An 18190-nucleotide genomic window follows, 5' to 3' on the forward strand; every position below is an offset into this window, starting at 1 on the left:
CTGAGGAAAACACGTATGATGGCTGTTTTGTTTCTGTATGTGTTTCTTTTGTACTTCTGTCCACAGGTTTAAAGAAGGTTACGGGGATTTCCCCAGGTTTGTGGAGGGCTAAGGTGCTGCTGTGTGTGTGTGTGTGTGTGTGTGTGTGTGTGTGTGTGTGTGTGTGTGTGTGACATACAATATTATAAGTCTTATAGTGAATGGATTTGAACTGTGATTTTCTCATCCTCCCAATTATCAATACTTGTTTTTTATTTATTTAATTATCATCAAAAATATAAAAAAATTATGAATTCAGAATAGGATTAGATTTGTAATATGACAAAATATTATAGTAGAGTCTGCTGTTGCTTCTGCCCAGAATAATTTAGGTTTAAGTCACTGAAATTGGAATTTGATGTTGAGGTTCTATCTTTAGTAATTGTTGTTTTATAACTGAGACCTTGAACCTCCACATGAATAATTTGAGTTTTAAACTGCAATCTTTGTGGATTTGGAGCCTTGACCTCTTTATAAGATAAGGTAAGAAGTCCTTTATTAGTCCCGCAATGGGGAAATTTGCAATGTTACAGCAGCAGAAGACAACACATAAGAAGCATGCAGTACTTGGGTGAAAGAGTATAAAGAAATAGAAATATACAACATTATATAGAAAAAATATATAAATGTGATTAAACCGGTATATACAGTGTAAAGAAATATATAATGTTTCAGAATATGTACAGTACAGTAAATGGATTGCACATAACGGTTTATATTGCACAGAATTTTTTACAAATTAGTATAGTATAGTGAATATTGCACAGTTGAGAATATTAAAGTGCAGTCCATAATGGTGGTGCATGTAGTTTTACTTGGAGCAGAGCTGGTTGTAAAGTCTCACTGCTACAGGAAGGAACGACCTGCGATACCTCTCCTTCAGACACTTAGGGTGGATCAGTCTGTTGCTGAAGGAGCTGCCCAGTGCTGTGATGGTGTCCTGCAGGGGGTGGGACTGGTTGTCCATGAGAGAAGACAGCTTCGGCATCATCCTCCTCTGTCCCACCCCCTCCACTGGGTCAAGCGGGTCCCAGGACCGAGCTGGCCCTCCTAATCAGTCGGTCCAGTCTCTTCCTGTTGAAATGCTGCTGCCCCAGCAAACTATTCCAAAGAAGATGGCAGATGCCACCACAGAGTCATAAAAAGTCTTCAGGAGCGCCCTCTGCACTCCAAAGGACCTCAGTCCCCTGAGCAGATACAGTCTGCTCTGGCCCTTCTTGAAGAGTGCACTGGCATGATTGGTCCAGTCCAGTTTATTGTTCAGGTGAACACCCAGGTACCTATATGAGGTCACTGACTGGATGTTCACTGGAATCGAGGGAGAGTGTCTGCGCCTGCGGAAATCCACCACCAGTTCTTTGGTTTTCACTGCATTGCTCTGGAGTCAGTTACGCTGGCACCAATCCACAAAGTCCTGCGTCCATCCTCTGTATTCCCCGTCGTCCTCGTCAGTGATGAGGCCGACAATCGCAGAGTCATCAGAGAACTTCTGCAGGTGACAGGAGGGTGAGTTCTAGGTGAAGTCTGCAGTGTAGAGGGTGAAGAGGAACGGAGCCAGGACCGTCCCCTGAGGGGCCCCCGTACTGCAGACAGCCGTGTCCGACACACAGTCCCGGATCCTCACATACTGGGGTCTGTTGGTCAGCTAGTCCAATATCCAGGATGTGAGGTGCAGATCCACTGCAGCGTGCTCCAGTCTGTCCCTCAGAAGTGCCGGTTGAATGGTGTTGAAAGCACTGGAGAAATCAAATAACATGACCCTCACAGTGCTTCCAGGCTTCTCCAGATGAGAAAGAGCTCTGTGTTGTGGATAGATGACGGCGTCATCCACCCCGATGCCAGGCTTATAGGCGAACTGCAGCGAGTCCATCGATGGTCCCACCAGGGGGCGGAGGTGTTTTAGGATGAGCCGCTCCAGGGTGTTCATCAGGTGGGATGTTAGTGCCACCGGCCTGTAGTTGCTGAGGTCTTTTGGGTGCGGAGAATTCCCACAGTATAGTATAGTGGGGTCTCATGCTAACACCTTAATGTCCCGACAGCAGTGCTGTTCTTTAATAGTGATGTGCCAGAGTTACACCATCTATCATTCACAAACACTGCCAGCCCTCCTCCGTTCCTCTTACCGCTCTCATCTGTCCTGTCCACTCATATCAGTTGGAATCTGTCCAGCGCGGCGACTGTCTGGTGTTGTTGTGGTTAGCCATGTCTCCGTAAACAGCATGATGCTACACCGCCGGTAATTCCTCTCATGCCGGGTCAATGCCACTAACTTGTCCATCTTATTGGGAAGAGATCTAACATTCCCCATGACGATGGACGGGAGCACGGGTCTGTAGCGTCTCTTCCTCGCACGGCGCTGGGCTCTGGCACGATTCCCCCGTCTCCTTCTCCGTAGCTCGCGGGGGGCATCGGGTCTCTCCTCGGGCAGCACCGCGGTGTTACAGAGCGCTCACAGCTGAGGGCCATGGCTCCACACAGGATCTCCGGACACGGTCGAAAGTGCGAAAAACAGGAGAAAGAACAAACCAGAGCTCCTCCGGTGGTTTACCACTATCTGATGACCAGTCACTAACTGATCAGCTTCCTCACAACAACGTCATTGTCAGTAACATTATCATACAGCACACTAGACTTTTGTTCCACAGATATTCAATCATCACTTACCCACAATCTCAGAGATACTGAATCCCAAAATAGAATTTATTAGAATTAATAAACGTATTATTTTACTGCGGTAGACGGGAAGAGTTGAAAATAATATATTGTTACAAAATGTTGAGTACAAACTGTTCTACTCCAAATAAAGGTATTTTGTACATAAGCATTGGTCTTCAAAAGCCTTCATCTGTCACATTTTAATGTGGCTATGTGCAGAAGGATCCCATGTGGGCAGGACTTCAGAGAGGCTCATTCTGAAAAGTTAACAGACACACCATGCAGTCCAAAAAGAGCATTTCTGCTGTTGTGGACAACAGCAGGATTGGCCCACATAGTCCCAGACAATCACTTCAATTCACATATGTACAACCCCACCCATGCATCACCCAGCATCCATTGTCCGTTACCCCAAAGTAACCTTTGACCCTCCTGGCATCTGCATTCATGAGGAAGTAGCCTGTTGTCATGGTGACAGACTGAACCATTTAATTTCCATTTACTGGATTGCTAAATGTCATTTGTCTGCAGTTTGGTTGTTTTTTGTGTGTTTAGTAGATAGTGTAAAGTGGGTTTATCTAACCAAGGTTACAACCAGCCTAATAGATGGTAATAAATGGCAATATATTATATAGCAGTACAACAAAAATATTTTTTTTAGTATGTAGGAAGGGGCACATAATGTCTTGTGTACCTCCTTTGATGGTATGATAAGACAGGGGCAGCTGATGTATTTTTAATGACAGTGCTGACTTGCAATCACATTAAAAGTATCAACTTTATGTGTAACCACTCAAAGAGTTTAATTGCATGTGCATTTAACAAAAGCTGTGTAACTCATCTTCCACCTTACACCACAAACCTATCAATTATGTTAGTGGTGTTTGAGTTGGCAGGGATGTGAGCAGTGGTACATCTTGTGGAAAAGGGCAGATCTGAAAGGGATGAAGAAAGGAATAGAGACAGCATAAAGGGAGCAAGGGGGACAGAGAGAGCAGATCATGATACATTTACTATGGAAAAAAATGAATGCCTGCAAATGTGACTCGAACAGAGAAAGATTTGTCACTGGATCTGCCCGTGATCAGAGGACCATATGGTTTTAACAAACACTCTGAATGTGTTAGTCCTTGTACCTTTAGACAAAGAACTGATTAGATTGAAATTAATATACACAATAGTTTGCATCAGCTAATAGGAACAGAAAGAAAATATAGTATTGACACAAATCCGTCTAAAGGATTAAGAAAGATATAAACTAGTTCAACATACATTTTTATTATGCTGTTGTCAATCATTCCAAAAGGTGATCCCACTTTATGTTCTTATGTATTTAATGGGATGTAGTTTAGTTTAGAGTTCAGTAGAGGGATATCATTTGGAATTAGAGAAAGAGGTCATGTTGACCCTAACAGTTGGTGCAATGGCAAAACAAAAGAAAACACAGAGAGAAACAAATCTGTCTTCATTAGTTTTTCTAATCCTCATTCTAAAATGATTTTGAGTAAAATTTTCATGTGATCATTAGAGATTATATACATTAACATGCAGATGTTGCACACATGTTAAGATGTGCACACACCCATTCAACACACTAATCCTCCCAGTGTCAAAGGCAGGATTTCAAGTTCAGAAAATCAAATATTGGAACCAAATGTTTTAATCTTAGAACAAAGGAATAACATACAATAAAAAAAAATATTTTGATGTATATTTAATATTCATTGTGAATGTGGAGCTAACAGAAAAACAATGACACCAATCTTCTTGGGTGAAAGAACTAGGCTATTTCTGCAAACATGGAAGACTTCATTTATCATGGCATTGTGGCAGAGGGTGGTGTAGAGAGTGGGGGCTGGGAAGTGGGGGTTAGGAGCTGGGCTTTGAGGGTAGAAGCAAGAGAAGAGAAAGGACCCATCTGTTCCTCTCATGGCAGATGAAAAGAGAAAGGGTGGAGAACGGACGCACAGGAAAAAGAGGAAGGTAAGCATGGAAACACTTCATTTTAATGTTTAGTATGAATTAAACTTTTAAAATGCTCTAGTATTGTGTCTAGTATATAGTCTTACATTGTTTGCAGTCTATCTGGGCTAAATCTTCTCAATCTTATGTCCCTCAAAGTTAATCTGATGTGTGTGTTGGTGTGAAAGGTTTTAAATACCTGTGCCAAATGGTGACAATGTTGCATATGTCAGGGCTAATATAATCAGAATTACTGTACAGCTTCAAGCAGTGAGGCAGATGCAGTTGGCTGTATATATTATCATATATATTATTAATATTAATATTATTATTAAATATATATCAATGCAACTATATATCTGAGTATATTGAATGACAGTTGAAATATATGGATAACACTTTGAATATATCAATAACCACAGCTTCAGCTGGATTACAGCCAGTAAACTGGTGCAACTCAGCCTTTTAAAGGAATGACCAATAAATCCATCAAGTGTCACCTTATTTCTCCTTTCTGTTATGTAGTAACTAGAGGAAGTTGTCCCTGAACTGGCAGTGTATGACAACTGGTCTGGACCAACATAATAACTTCCACCACTACCCTTCAGAGGTTCTGTACTTATCATACAATGTGTACAATTCTTTAAACAATGTGTTAGAGTTCATGCAAAAAGATGAATCTTCATTTTATATATGAACAAAAACCCAAACAAAACCGTACTACATATACTCACTATTCTCAGAAAGTATGTTTAGCATATTAAACTCAAATAATTCACAAAGTTTGATAGATCTCTTTTGTTTTTCCTCTTTTTGCTGCTTTAATGTCATTACTCTAACACTGTCCTCATTCTCCGTTCATCCTTCCTCCCTTTCATCCTTTATTTTCTGTCCTATGCTTTAACTGAAATCCACTAACTTAATTAAATGAAGCCCCCTCCTACTGACACACATGCTTACATCTACCAGTGTCCTGCACAACAGTTCGCAGCCTCCCCTACATTTTATGGTAATTCCCTTCCATCTTCTGATTGCATCTTGTAGATTGTCTCCCCAGTGGGAATACATTATGAATATTTCCCGTAAACTTTCACTGACTGCTTTAACACATCCCTGCTATTGTGACACTGAATGTCATGATGTCTTTTTCTGAAACTGCAGAATAAAATGACAGACTATATAGTCATCTGACCTGGAATACTGTTAATCAAACACATAAAGTGATTTATTAAAATTATTAGTGAGTTCTTTCTTTTCTAGTGTTAGTGAATGCATTGCGGATGAAACCCCACTGAAAAGTGTGTCCTCTTCATTTGTGTAAATGAAAGGCAGGTGATAATGACAAATATGGAAAGACCAGAAAGAGGATGTGGGCAGAAATGATGTGCATCCTGCAGCAGGGCCTTACATTGACAATACTGGTTTAAGAACAAATGTTATTTTTATGTATTTTGTCACTTATGTGATGCAGATACTCTGGTGTTTGCTTATTGGACAGAGTTAATTTGGAAGATCAAGAGCTATCTGCTCTTATTCTCTTGTTAGTCTTCTATGTCGCAAACACTTGGGAATGTGAGGGATTGGACAAGTGGACAGTCCCTCAATCAAAGCAGAACCATCTCTACAACAACTGAGCAGTTTCCATCAGCTGATTAGTATTGTTAGATTTGTCTGAGAGCTCTGGAAAAAGCTATTGACTTGGCTTTGTGTGACCAGGGTCCAGGATGAAAAATACTGTATAGAATTATTGAGTATTGTTTTCTGTTTTAATGATTTGTACTTGTTCTAGTGCCATATTTAATTTGTTAAATATGTTGTTTTGTTGCACTGCAGGGATGAAAAGTGGATTAACATTTGCTGAAAGCACAGAAGATTCCTTTTAAATGAATATTTAACCCAAAAACATGTAGCCAAGATGAAGATGTGGATTATTTTCCTTTGCCTGAGCAGCAACTGGATACAAACACCCTTTACTGCTGGTGTAACCCTGACACCCCCATCCGCACAAGTGACTCCTACTGAAGATGAGAACACCCAACTTGTGGTAAAAAAAATTAAAATACATCGACCTGGTGTGGCAGAGGCATGCAAAGTCTGAATTGCATTAGTAATAGTTTATAGACACACACACCTTAAATATGCAATTGTCAACATGGATGGGGAATCTTACAGCAAGATGTATGTATGAAATTGGCTGAATGAGAGGATGTCCTTACCTGAGATGAGCTCAGATGGCATATTGGGCCCTAGCTGCTTTCTGACAACCTGAACCGTTTTAATGTTTGAGACCATGTCCATCCTAATTAAGAGAAAATATCTCCAAATCCCAGTTAGTCCAAAAGGAAAAGAATGAAAATAGTGATCATCATGAGGTAAAACATACTATCCTTACTGATATTAAGCTACTAGCACAGAAAATAGACACAGAGGTGTGAACAAAAGCAAAAACGCTATTATTACAAAAATGGTTATATGTTGAAAAAAAGATTAGAGTGAGAATGGAGCTCAAAGGCAGAGTGTGCAGTAAGTTTAGGCTGCTCAGTGTGCTAGCTGAGTGTGGTAGGTAGACAAGAAAACAAGCAGATGATCCTGGGCACAAAGAACACAAGGTAGACAGGTAGGCAAAGAGGCTGATTCGAAAAAACACAAGCAAAATTAGTTTGAAAGTGATTTGTATGAAAGAGTGATCGGCAATTACTTGCATCTTAAATGTGAAAACACTTCAGTCAAACTCTGAAGGGTATCTAAACCATTACATGCATATGCAATAAGAGGTGACATAGAATAAAACCAGATTTTATTGTTAATATCCAGTTTGAATAATTTGTCAAACAGCACAAGCAGGACGTTTTCTGCTTTCACTTGAAGACAATGGTTTCATTCTTTTTTAGATGGTTAGTCTGTTTGAGGCATAGAGATTGGATCATTGTAGGATTGAAATGAATGAATAACACTCTGTTACTGCGATTATCTGCCCTTGTTTTAGGATTGGTTGGTTAAGTATGGCTACCTTCCACCCTCAGACCCCTCCACTGGACAGCTCCAGGCCTGGACAGCTGTCACTAATGCAGTCAGGATTATGCAGAGGTTTGCCGGCCTCAAAGACACAGGAATTGTGGGTGAGGATTTTAGACAATAGTTGTTAAAAGTAAGTCAAGCTTACTTTTAAGACACATTGATGTTTCTGTTCTGTGTTCTATATGTGCCTTATTGAGTTTGCTCTGATTATGGTGTGCTGTGGTGTTCAGATAAGGAGACAATGGCCTTGATGAACAGTCCACGCTGTTCCATGCCAGACCAAGAGGAACCATCCAAATCACTGGACAACCAAGAGAGGAGAAACAAGAGAAGGAGAAGGACTATTTCCATGTGGACACGCAAGAACATTAACTGGAGGTGGGACAAGAATACCCTCATTATCTTGACTTGATTATGATCTGCTAACCTGGTTCAAACATAAGTATTTTCCATTTTCAACAGATGCGTCTTTGCTTCAGCCATTTTGAATGTGATAATGTCTCTCACTCTCTCTGTCTTTTCATCACACACAAACACACACTCACATTTCTAGGTTGCATTCATATCCCTCCTCCTCCCATCTGTCCCGGGAAACAATTCGCTCACTGGTCTTCTATGCCTTAAGAGTATGGGCAGAACCGACAACTCTGGAGTTCCACGAGGTTAGTGTATCTTAACTAATGCTGTATTAATGAGATAAAGGATAGATTATGCATAGATGCATATCCTATGGGGCCAAAGGCCTGCTAAAGAAATCCATGGCAGAACAACTAGCTGCTGATATTTACGTTTTTTTATATTTATTTGCCTAAATCTAGACATTTTCCATTCTGTTGCCCTTGGTCCCTAGGTGAGTAGTCCACATGCAGCTGACCTGCAGGTAGACTTCCTCCATGGTTACCACGGTGATGGCTATCCCTTCGATGGGGCAGGTGGTGCAGTCGGCCATGCTTTTTTCCCATCAGACCCTACTCGGGCAGGAGGAGTTCATTTGGACGCAGAAGAGGTGTGGGCCTTCAGACAACTAGGTAGAGTGGTGTGAAGAAAGCTTCTGTAGACTTCAGCTGATATAAGATAAGATCCAACTTTATTGATCAACACACCAGGGAAATGCAGTTGTTACAGCAGCAGGCAAGTCAGAATGAGGTAGACAAGAGAATAAGGGGCTCCTACAGTGTCATGTACGGGGTGAGAGGTGTTGTCCATGATGGAATTCAGCTTTGCCAACATCCTCCTCTCAGCCACTTCCTCAGTGGAATCCAGCGGGCAGTCCAAGTCTGAGCTGGCTCTCCTAACCAGTTTGTTTAGTCTTTTTCTGTCTGTGTTGTGTCTGAAGTCTGATGTATATATGTTAAACAGGAAAGGAGAAAGCACTGTTCCCTGTGGGGCTCCTGTGCTGCAAACTACTACATCCGACACACAGTCACGAAGCCTCACATACTGTGGACTGTTGGTGATGTGTTTATGGTCCATGCAGCCAGGTGGCAGTCCACTCCAGCTTATTCCAATGTTTCCCTGAGCAGTGATGGCTGGATTGTCTTGAAAGCACTGGAGAAGTAAAAAAACATGACTCTCACAGTGCTCCTGGTGTTCTCCAGAGGCTCAAGGAATCTGTGCAGGAGGTAGATGACCGCGTCGTCCACACCAAATATGTGAACTGTAGGGGGTCCAGCTCAGTGCTCACCAGTGGGTGTAGGTGCTTGAGTATAATCCTTTCCATGGTCTTCATCGGGTGAGAGGTCAAGTCTACTGGCCTGAAGTGGTTTAGCTCCTTAAGGTGCGCAGTCTGTGGTACCGTGAATCAAATCTGTTGAAAAATAAATTCAGATTATTTGCCTATTCCAGATTCTGGGCCCCTCCCACTGTCCTTGCTGCGACTGGAGATGGTTTTCAGGCCTCTCCACACCTCTCTTGTGTTGTTCTGTTGGAGACGTTCCTCCAACTTGCTCCTGTAGTCATCCTTGTCCTTCCTTAGCTCCCTCTGTACCCTCTTCAGTTCCTCTTTATCCCCTGCTTTAAAAAAAATGCTTCTTCTCTTTCAGCAGGGCCTTTAGTGCTGGGGTCACCCAGGGTTTGTTGTTGGAGAAGCACTGCATCATCCGGGTAGGCACAGTGTTCTACACGCAGAAGTTTATGTAGTCAGTTATGCAGTGGGCTAGACTGTCTATGTCCTCCCTGTTTGATACACATAGCACTTCCCAGTCTGTGGTCTAAAAACAGTCCCTCAGTGCCATGCTGGTCTCCTCAGACCATTTCATCACAAACCTCTTGTTTATTCACCATAGGGATGTAGGCAGGGAGCAGACAAACCAGGTTGTGATTGGAACGGCCCAATGGGGGGAGGGGGGAGGAGTTGTATGCATCCTTGGCGTTTGCATAGAGTAAGTTCAATGTTTTATTGTCCCTGGTGTGGCATTTAACATACTGGGTGAAGGTTGGAAGAGTGAAAGACAGAGAAGCATGGTTGAAATCTCCATAGATGAGAAGGGACTGGGGGTGTGATGTCTGAAGCTGTGACACTACAGTGTGTAGGAACTCACAGGCTGCTGCAGCATCGGCCGACAGGGGGATGTAGACAGTTATCAGTCCTGCGGTAGGTAATATGGCTGAATGCTAACAGCTAGCAGCTCGATGACACTTGTGCAGCGCTGCCCTTTAACACTGATGTGCCCCGGGTTACACCATCTCTTGTTCTCAAACATTGCGATTTCCCCACCCTTCCTCTAACGACTCTCCTTTGCTCTCCTGTCCGCCCTCAGCAGTTGAAAACCGTCCAGAGAGGGAGTGAATTCATTCAGCCAGGTCATTGTGAAGCACATGATGCTACATTCCTGTTACTCCCGCTGCAGCCTGGTTAGGGGCGTTAGCTCTTCCATCTTATTGTGGAGAGATCTCACGCTCCCCATAATCACAGAAGGAATACACAGTTTATATACTGTTGTTTCTTCTCCCGGCACTTTGTTCCAGCGCTGCATCCCCTCCTCCTTCTTCTTCTTATCTCTGGTCTTTCCTCGGGGAGTATCCTTCTGTTGCAGAGTGCTAACAGCTGAGTGTAAACAATGGAGCCATGGCTGAAAGGACCTCCCACAGTTGTTTTAAAAAGCCCTGAAAAATAGTAAAAGGCATATAACTAGCCTCAACAGTTGTGCATCCCTAGGCACACACAATCGACCAAAACCAGTGTCGATGAAAACACGTAAAAAGTACAAAAACACAGAAAAGAGGTCTGAGCTGCTGTAACTAGCTGCCACTCGTACGGCGCCATCCTGGAACTCCAGGTACTTAATCCAACTCCTGGTTACCATGCATCCTGGAAAACCTGGGGGGTTTTTGAAAAGTTTTTGAAAAATTGGAAAGTAGTAATGTCCCAAAAAATATTCTGAAAAATAACTTTTGTGAGTGAACAATCAAATCTTTGCAACAGGTGGTAGTTGAAATTCTCTGTATGGGGAGCAGATGAAGTTAGAATGGTAAGGAGGCAAGGATGAGCTTAAATTGGGTGAGCGTTTTGGACATTTTAATAAAAGCTCATGACCATTCCCCCTCCCCCCCTTTCACTGAACTGATTTTCTCTCCTCTCCTCTCATTCCTAGCTTCTGAGGGTACTGACCTGTTCACAGTACTGGTTCATGAGTTTGGCCATGCACTTGGCCTGGCTCACTCCTCATCACGCCACTCAGTGATGAGGCCTTACTACCAGGGTCCTGCTGGCGACCCCCTCCACTACCAACTGGGACCTAATGATCTGGAGGACATCACCCAGCTCTATGGTAAGACTTCTTCACTGTAAAGATTGACTGGGCTTTTGCTGTTTGAAAAATCAGCAAATCCACTATGACAATTTATTGTGTGATCTTTTTTCCACACCTATTCTAGCCAGTCTTATGATGATTAATTCATGCCTTGTTGGCATGTGAGAATACATATAGCATAGCACAAGAACCAAACCAAAGCATCTGTCTCCATTTGGCTCTGGCCCTGCATTCCTAGCATCTCCTCCTTACCGTATACAGAATTTGGGATGCTCATCTGGGTTGGTACTGTGGGTTTGGAGAGCAATATCAAAGTAACAATAAAGAGCAAAGAAAGTGCTGTCTAAAAATATACTAACATGTGCTCATGCAATACCAATGAAATTTGATATGCGCCTTCATATTCCCCACAGGATGAATTGTAATAATTTTGGGGAACCATATTATGGAGGTGGGCGTGGTTCGGAGAGAGGCGGTGTAGGAGAGAGGTGGTGATTGATTGGCATAGGTACATGGAGGTGGCTGGTCACACTCTTCTTCAAATGCAGTAGCGGCTGGACTGAGAGACACAGAGGAAGAGACAGACATCACAAGGTCTGCGGAGATCCCCGACATAAGAAAAGACACAAAGAGCATGAAGTCAGCCGGGCAGGAAAGAGACGCAGACAAGGACTGTGTAAATTTGATCGTATGCAGAAATAAAGAAAAATCTCAAGCTGACAACTCTATGTCCTGTGTGCGACATGCTGAGAGAACCCACTGTGGTAACCTCCTGTATTACACTGATATTGTTAAATACTTGTGACATTCCCACCAACCCCGGCTATAATTTGCACTTGGTGCTAATTAGCAAATGTTAGCAGGCAAACACACTTACCTGATGGCCATGCTAAAAACAAAAGCTGATAAGGATCAACATGTTAGTGTTGTCATTGTGAGCATGTCAGCACAATGATGTCTGCATTTCACTTGAAGAATTGCTGTTATCACATGGTCCCACATTACACTGAACTTTTTTCATAGAAATACTATGTGGATATTAAGCAAAAAGGGTTTTGTTATTAGCCTACTTGATACAGATTTGATATGATGATCATCAATAATGAGTAGATTTAAAAGCCAATTTGGCAGTAGTAGTTTAACAGTAGTTGATAACCTTTGTAAATCAACCAATAGAAAAGTCTGTGGTTGTCAACAGTATAGTGACCAAACAGTAATGTCGAGGTTACTTTTAATCTAATAATCAATGAGTATGACATCACACCATTTAATCCACGAAACACAGTCTGGGATATTCTGTCGTATCCGATCAGAACGTTGGGGGGAGTTCCCCCCACAATGGTTAATGTATGAATGATAGACAAATGATACTTTGAGAGAATTATAGAAGTGTTGTATAAATGTGTGTGTGAATATGAATGTGACTCATAGTTTAAAGCACCTTGAGACTAGTCTGACTCGAAAAGAGCTGTATGCTGTCCATTTACCATTTCATGAAATCATTGAAAGGTGTTATTTTATCACAAGGAACCATCTACTGTACCTAGATGATTTATTGTCATGATATAAATGTATGTTGTTCTTGGTTTAGGTAAACGGAGCCTGCTGCCCCCTACCGATGCTTCTCACTTTGCACCAGAGCCTCAGTTGCGCCACAAAGCTACACACCACCATGACGATAGATATGGGTATGATTTACAAGTCAAAACTAAAGATTCTTGTTCTAGTTCTTGCCGTAACTTTCAACAAATGCAAAAAATGTTATTACATGATTGATAACAAATGACAAATATGCACAAAATATTAAGGGTGGGTTTACAAATATGTGTTAATTTTATCAAGGTACAGGGATTAAACATTAAAGTCATTACAATGGACACTACAATTTCTATCAATCAGATTACAGAGAGACCATGTGTGAGATCAATGTAAATAAAAAACATGATTTTAAGAAGACAAACAAGTAATTCAACTCTTTTTTGTCTGAATTTGTTACTTAGTTTGTTTGTGTTATGTCATGTCACACCCTTGTGATATCAGTAGGGGGTAGCAATTAGCTATGAATTCACAAGGAATTGGATTAAGTGTGTATGAAGGAGCCATCCTGGCTCCGAAAAGGAAATGAGCCACGTAGGTTCACACATTCTCTCCAGGTATTTAACAATATAAAACCTTTGTGAAACTGTCATGTGTGTTTTGTATGGAAATGGGTGAGACTCAGTGAGAGACAACCTGTTTAAAGAGCTTTAGTTAAGACTAATTGGGCCACTTGATATGTGTTACATTACCTCAGTGTCAGAAATTCGAAATGTCAACTTACCAGGTTGTTGTTACGTTTCTGTTCGGTTCACTCTGTTTAGAACATGATCTCTGTTTGTCTTCAGGTTTCTTAATTTACATTAGTACATAATTTCTGTTAATAGTGAGCACTGAGTTTTGAGCTGAGAAATGTTTGCAGAAAGAGCTGTAATGAACAAGCACGGCTCATAGTGAGTGATCTTGTAAAGACAAATAAACAATACAGTGCTGGACAGTATGTACATGCAGTGGTGGATGGTCTGTATGAGACTGAATGAGGGTGAGCCAAATGTGTGTTTCCAGATTGGGCTCACTGAAAACTCTCAACCAATTTGGATAATGCATGTAAACTAATGCAACCACCCCTCCTCTGTGTTTTCTACCCTTAGCTCCTCCTTAGATCGATGTAACACCAGTTTTGACGTTGTGACAAGGATACGAGGAGAGATTTTCTTATTCAAAGGTCTGAATGCATACAACTGTTTAATTAGGCCCAACAAATTAGTAAATAGAAGGATCGTTCCATCTTCATCATTAAACCACTCTTTTGCAGGTCTGACCATGTGGCGAGTCAGTGGTGCAGGTCTGGTGTCGGGTCGCGGGGCTTCAGTCAGGAAGCTGTGGAGGGATCTACCTCCTGACTTGCCTCGTCTTCATGCTGTGCTGGAGAGACAGTCAGATCATGCTATCATCTTTATCAGTGGTAAATTCCAACAATAGAGAGTTAATGTTATTTTATTTCCACAGACATTTACTTATTAAAAGTGTGAGGGAGTTTTTTCTCTCCACAGTTGCCAAAGTCCTTACTCATTGTGGGAAGTGTTGGGTTTTTTCCAAAATTGTGTAAGGTCTTGCTTGACTGTGTGTAGAATATACTGACATCTACTGGTGAAGCTGCATGTTGCAGCTGAATACCCCTCACCTCGCCCTCCCCTTCCAAACATGAAAGAGAACCTGTGGTAACCTTCAGTTGTCATAAAATCTCAAAAGGTGTTTACAGTCTGGGCTACTGTAAAATACATGGCGGCCTCCATAGAGAGGACCCGCTCCCGATGTAAATTAAAGTGTTTAAAAAAAGAGGTCCCATTGTAGGGTAAATAAAACAACAATTCATACAATTTAGATTATTACACACTAGTGAAAACGTCACTAGGATTATTTTATATTCAATTTCTGCCAATAGATCCCTTTCACCTAAATTCTACGCACTGAACCTTTAAGTGTCTTGAGATAATGTATGTAATTATTTGGCAATATACAACTAAAATTAAACTGAATTTAATTAATAAATAAATAAGTCATTACAGCTCCTGAATCAAAAGCAATCTCACTCTCCACATGTCTTGCTGCAGGCTCCAGCTTCTGGCTATTCAAGGACCTGTCCCTGCAGGAAGGCTACCCTCAGCCCCTCTCTGCCCTCAGGATGGGGCTAAGTACGGTTGGAGCAGATGACGATGATAAGAAAGCAGCAGCAGGGAGGTGGGGCCTGGTCTGGGATCCAGAGGAGGGTACCATGTGGGGAAACTTAGGAAATGCTGAGGAAGAGAAACAAGAAGACACCTGGACTCAGCTGCTTAAAGAGGGAGTCAGTGGCATCACGACAGACAGCAATGGTGTGTTAATGGAAGGAAAATACGTAACAGACCAAGTCATCCGTCTGTCATACATGGTCATCGTCTAACTGGTTCCGTGTTTGTTTGTGTGTGTGAGTGTGTGTGTGAGTGAGAGAGTATACACATATTCTTAACAATAATATTTTTTACAATAACATATCAAATTGCATTCTGAAATGTATCTCTAGTAGCGATTAATCTACAGAGAATTATAACATTCACAGCAGGTCTTATTCTCATTGTTTAGCTTTCCAGAGTCTCTTGGTTTACTCTCACAGCTCTCTTTGGATTATTTTCAACTGGCAGTTGTGAACAGTCACTGTCCACTACCTGCTGAGCAGACACAGCCAGAGAGAAGCTGCACTATGGATCATTTAGGAGCTAAAGAGACAGATATTTCCCTCAGGAGGTAGTTGAGACCCAACATGGAGATAAAGAGAGGGGACTGTTACGTTTTGTTTTGAACTGAACCCGAAAGCAGACACAGAGAGGGATGGGTTTTGGCTGAGGCAGGCAGGTAACAAGCTGGTGGCTGGCTAAGACTGAGTAAAAGATCCTGTGAGCTGGAGAGTAGGCAGGCAGGTCGGCTCTGGCGATCCTGAGGTTAACAAGAAAAATTGCATTTGATGGTTTCACTAGAAGCATACAAAAATAGAATCCACTATAAGACATGTAGATCGGCCGAGAGAAGACCAGGGTTCTTGTAGAGCTGCTGATTGTGAGATTGAGACCAAGTGTGGAACTCGCGCCAGGTGCCAGGACACACACACACACACACACACACACACACACACACACACACACACACACACACACACACACACACACACACACACACACACACCATAATTTGTAAAGCAACCACTGACAAAATAAAAATGTTTTGTATGATTAACATTTACACATGTAAATATCAGATGTACTTCAGACCAAGAAAATAAGATGAACCATAAGATTATTGTTATAAATAAGCAAGCACTTTTGTTACTGTGCAAAAACGGGTATGATGTTTGTCTCCTATCTCCAAGGCTCAATCTATCTCTTCAAAGGAGAGTCCTACTGGAAGTTCATGTTTCCAGGTTCTTCACCGCAAGATGGATACCCACGATCCTTGGCTGAGGACTGGCTGGACTGCCCTGATTCCACCTCTTCCTCATCTGTTGTGGATGACCTCTCCTTGACTCTGTCTCCACCTGCAGGAAGACAGGAGCTCAGGGAGAGATGGAGGGAGGTGAGAGAGGAGGTGGAAGCAGGGGGAAGGAGGAGGGAGCGTGGGAAACTTGGAAATGCAGGTGATGACAGACAGGACAGAAGTTCACAAATCTGGACACAGTGCACTTGCCAAAATGGAGCACTGGGTGACAGGACAACAACTTTTATTGGTGCCTTGCTGCTGGGCACATGGATACTTTTGGTTTATTAAAGCTTTATAAGATAATTAAAGTCAGCTGCCTTCTCAGGCTATAGCTGAGAGGGGCATCCCATCCACACATTCTATATATTCACATGTGGATTCATTCCACCTTTTGAAGACACAGTTTTGAAATGTGAAGATTGACACTAATTCTAATGCATGTGTGTTATACAGAGCTGGAACCATATTTAGCCTGGCTTGGATGACAGACTGGAGGGAAACAGCTAGCCTGGTAATTAATCATTTCAGTGGGTGATTAGTCAATACAGATGATGATACAAACCTGGCAACATTATACTAATAATCTGTTTGCCAAGAAGTAGCTCTAACACATACAGTGATTGTCCCTAAAAAAAAAGAGAGAGTGTGTTAATTTATTAGCCAATGAGGTGTTTTTGAGTCTTAGTTAAAATTTGGACTGAGCCAGGTTAGATGTCTTTACATTTTTCAGGTTAAATGCATACTGAAACCTGCTCTGAACTGTAAGGACTGCAAGGCAAATATCCGGACGGAGCTCCTTAACAGCAGTCTATACAATTGTAAAAATACTGTATATGCTCCATAATGTTGTATAATTCTCGCAATGGTAGCTGACTATATACCATTTTAAAATGTGTTTGGCTGGTGAGTAAGCATCTCTTCTTTTGTCTGACTATGAAATCTTAGTCCATAATAAAGTAAATCAAGTAAACTCAAGTCCAGACACATTTCATTTTCACAATGATTTAATACAAGGTTATGTTGCTATTATCAATTTTGCAACTCCCAGCTTTATTGATTGGTTTTAGAGACTTTTGGGCATTTTTAATGAGACATGCGTTTTCAGTGCATATACATATCTGAAGTGTTTGAACATGTATTAATGAAATACAATGTTGTTGGCATAATGAAAAGGGCACATATTGTACACAATATGCATTGTACAGTGCTATGTCATGTATGATTTTGAACTTCCAAGGCTTATTTGTCATGAAACGTACAAAGACTGATTATTATGCATGAGATAAACATATTCTTTCCATGGTGACCTCAGACAGGATTTAGGTAAATTAGTTTTGGCATCTGGAACGAAACACAAATCTGTGAGACAGAGGTGACATTTTAAAAGTTTGATTCATCATAATTAATACTGTAATAGCATTGTCATCAATACTCCAATAGTAACAAGGCCTTTTCGGCAGCTGTCCTGCATCCGTTTACTTTTTGCTCTCGCCAACAAATGAAAGCCGGCCTGATATTTGTTACATTTGTTACATTTAGCTGACGCTTTTATCCAAAGCGATTTAAAATAGGTGCATTCACCCATGAGGGTACAAACCCAGAACAACAAGCTCAAGTAAGTACAATTACAAAGTGCTATATGTAAGTGCCATATAAGTGCAACTACAATTTTGTCCGGTTTCTTACTTGTTCACTTTCTCTTATTCTCTTCTATTCCT

At 41.6% G+C, this 18190-nt stretch overlaps 1 protein-coding gene across 1 annotated transcript; it reads left to right on the forward strand.

Moving 5' to 3' along the window:
* The first annotated feature begins 4605 nt into the window (after positions 1-4605).
* mmp17b (matrix metallopeptidase 17b) lies at positions 4606-17720 on the forward strand. Its single transcript, XM_035162323.2, has 12 exons — positions 4606-4677; positions 6490-6700; positions 7643-7775; positions 7905-8052; positions 8228-8336; positions 8525-8702; positions 11268-11444; positions 13018-13114; positions 14114-14187; positions 14278-14427; positions 15077-15337; positions 16366-17720. The coding sequence occupies exons 2-12, from the start codon at positions 6572-6574 to the stop codon at positions 16758-16760; spliced, it is 1851 nt and encodes a 616-aa protein (XP_035018214.1). The 5' UTR covers positions 4606-4677; positions 6490-6571; the 3' UTR covers positions 16761-17720.
* Positions 17721-18190: the final 470 nt, after the last annotated feature.

Source organism: Hippoglossus stenolepis, chromosome 7, assembly GCF_022539355.2.
Source record: "Hippoglossus stenolepis isolate QCI-W04-F060 chromosome 7, HSTE1.2, whole genome shotgun sequence".
In the NCBI taxonomy this organism is placed as follows: domain Eukaryota; kingdom Metazoa; phylum Chordata; class Actinopteri; order Pleuronectiformes; family Pleuronectidae; genus Hippoglossus; species Hippoglossus stenolepis.

Coding starts and splice junctions, on each gene's coding strand:
- mmp17b (XM_035162323.2), top strand. CDS start 6,572: ATGAAGATGTGGATTATTTTCCTTTGCCTGAGCAGCAACTGGATACAA. Junction 11,445..13,017: donor GGACATCACCCAGCTCTATG/GTAAGACTTCTT, acceptor TTCTTGGTTTAG/GTAAACGGAGCCTGCTGCCC. Junction 14,428..15,076: donor TGCTATCATCTTTATCAGTG/GTAAATTCCAAC, acceptor GTCTTGCTGCAG/GCTCCAGCTTCTGGCTATTC.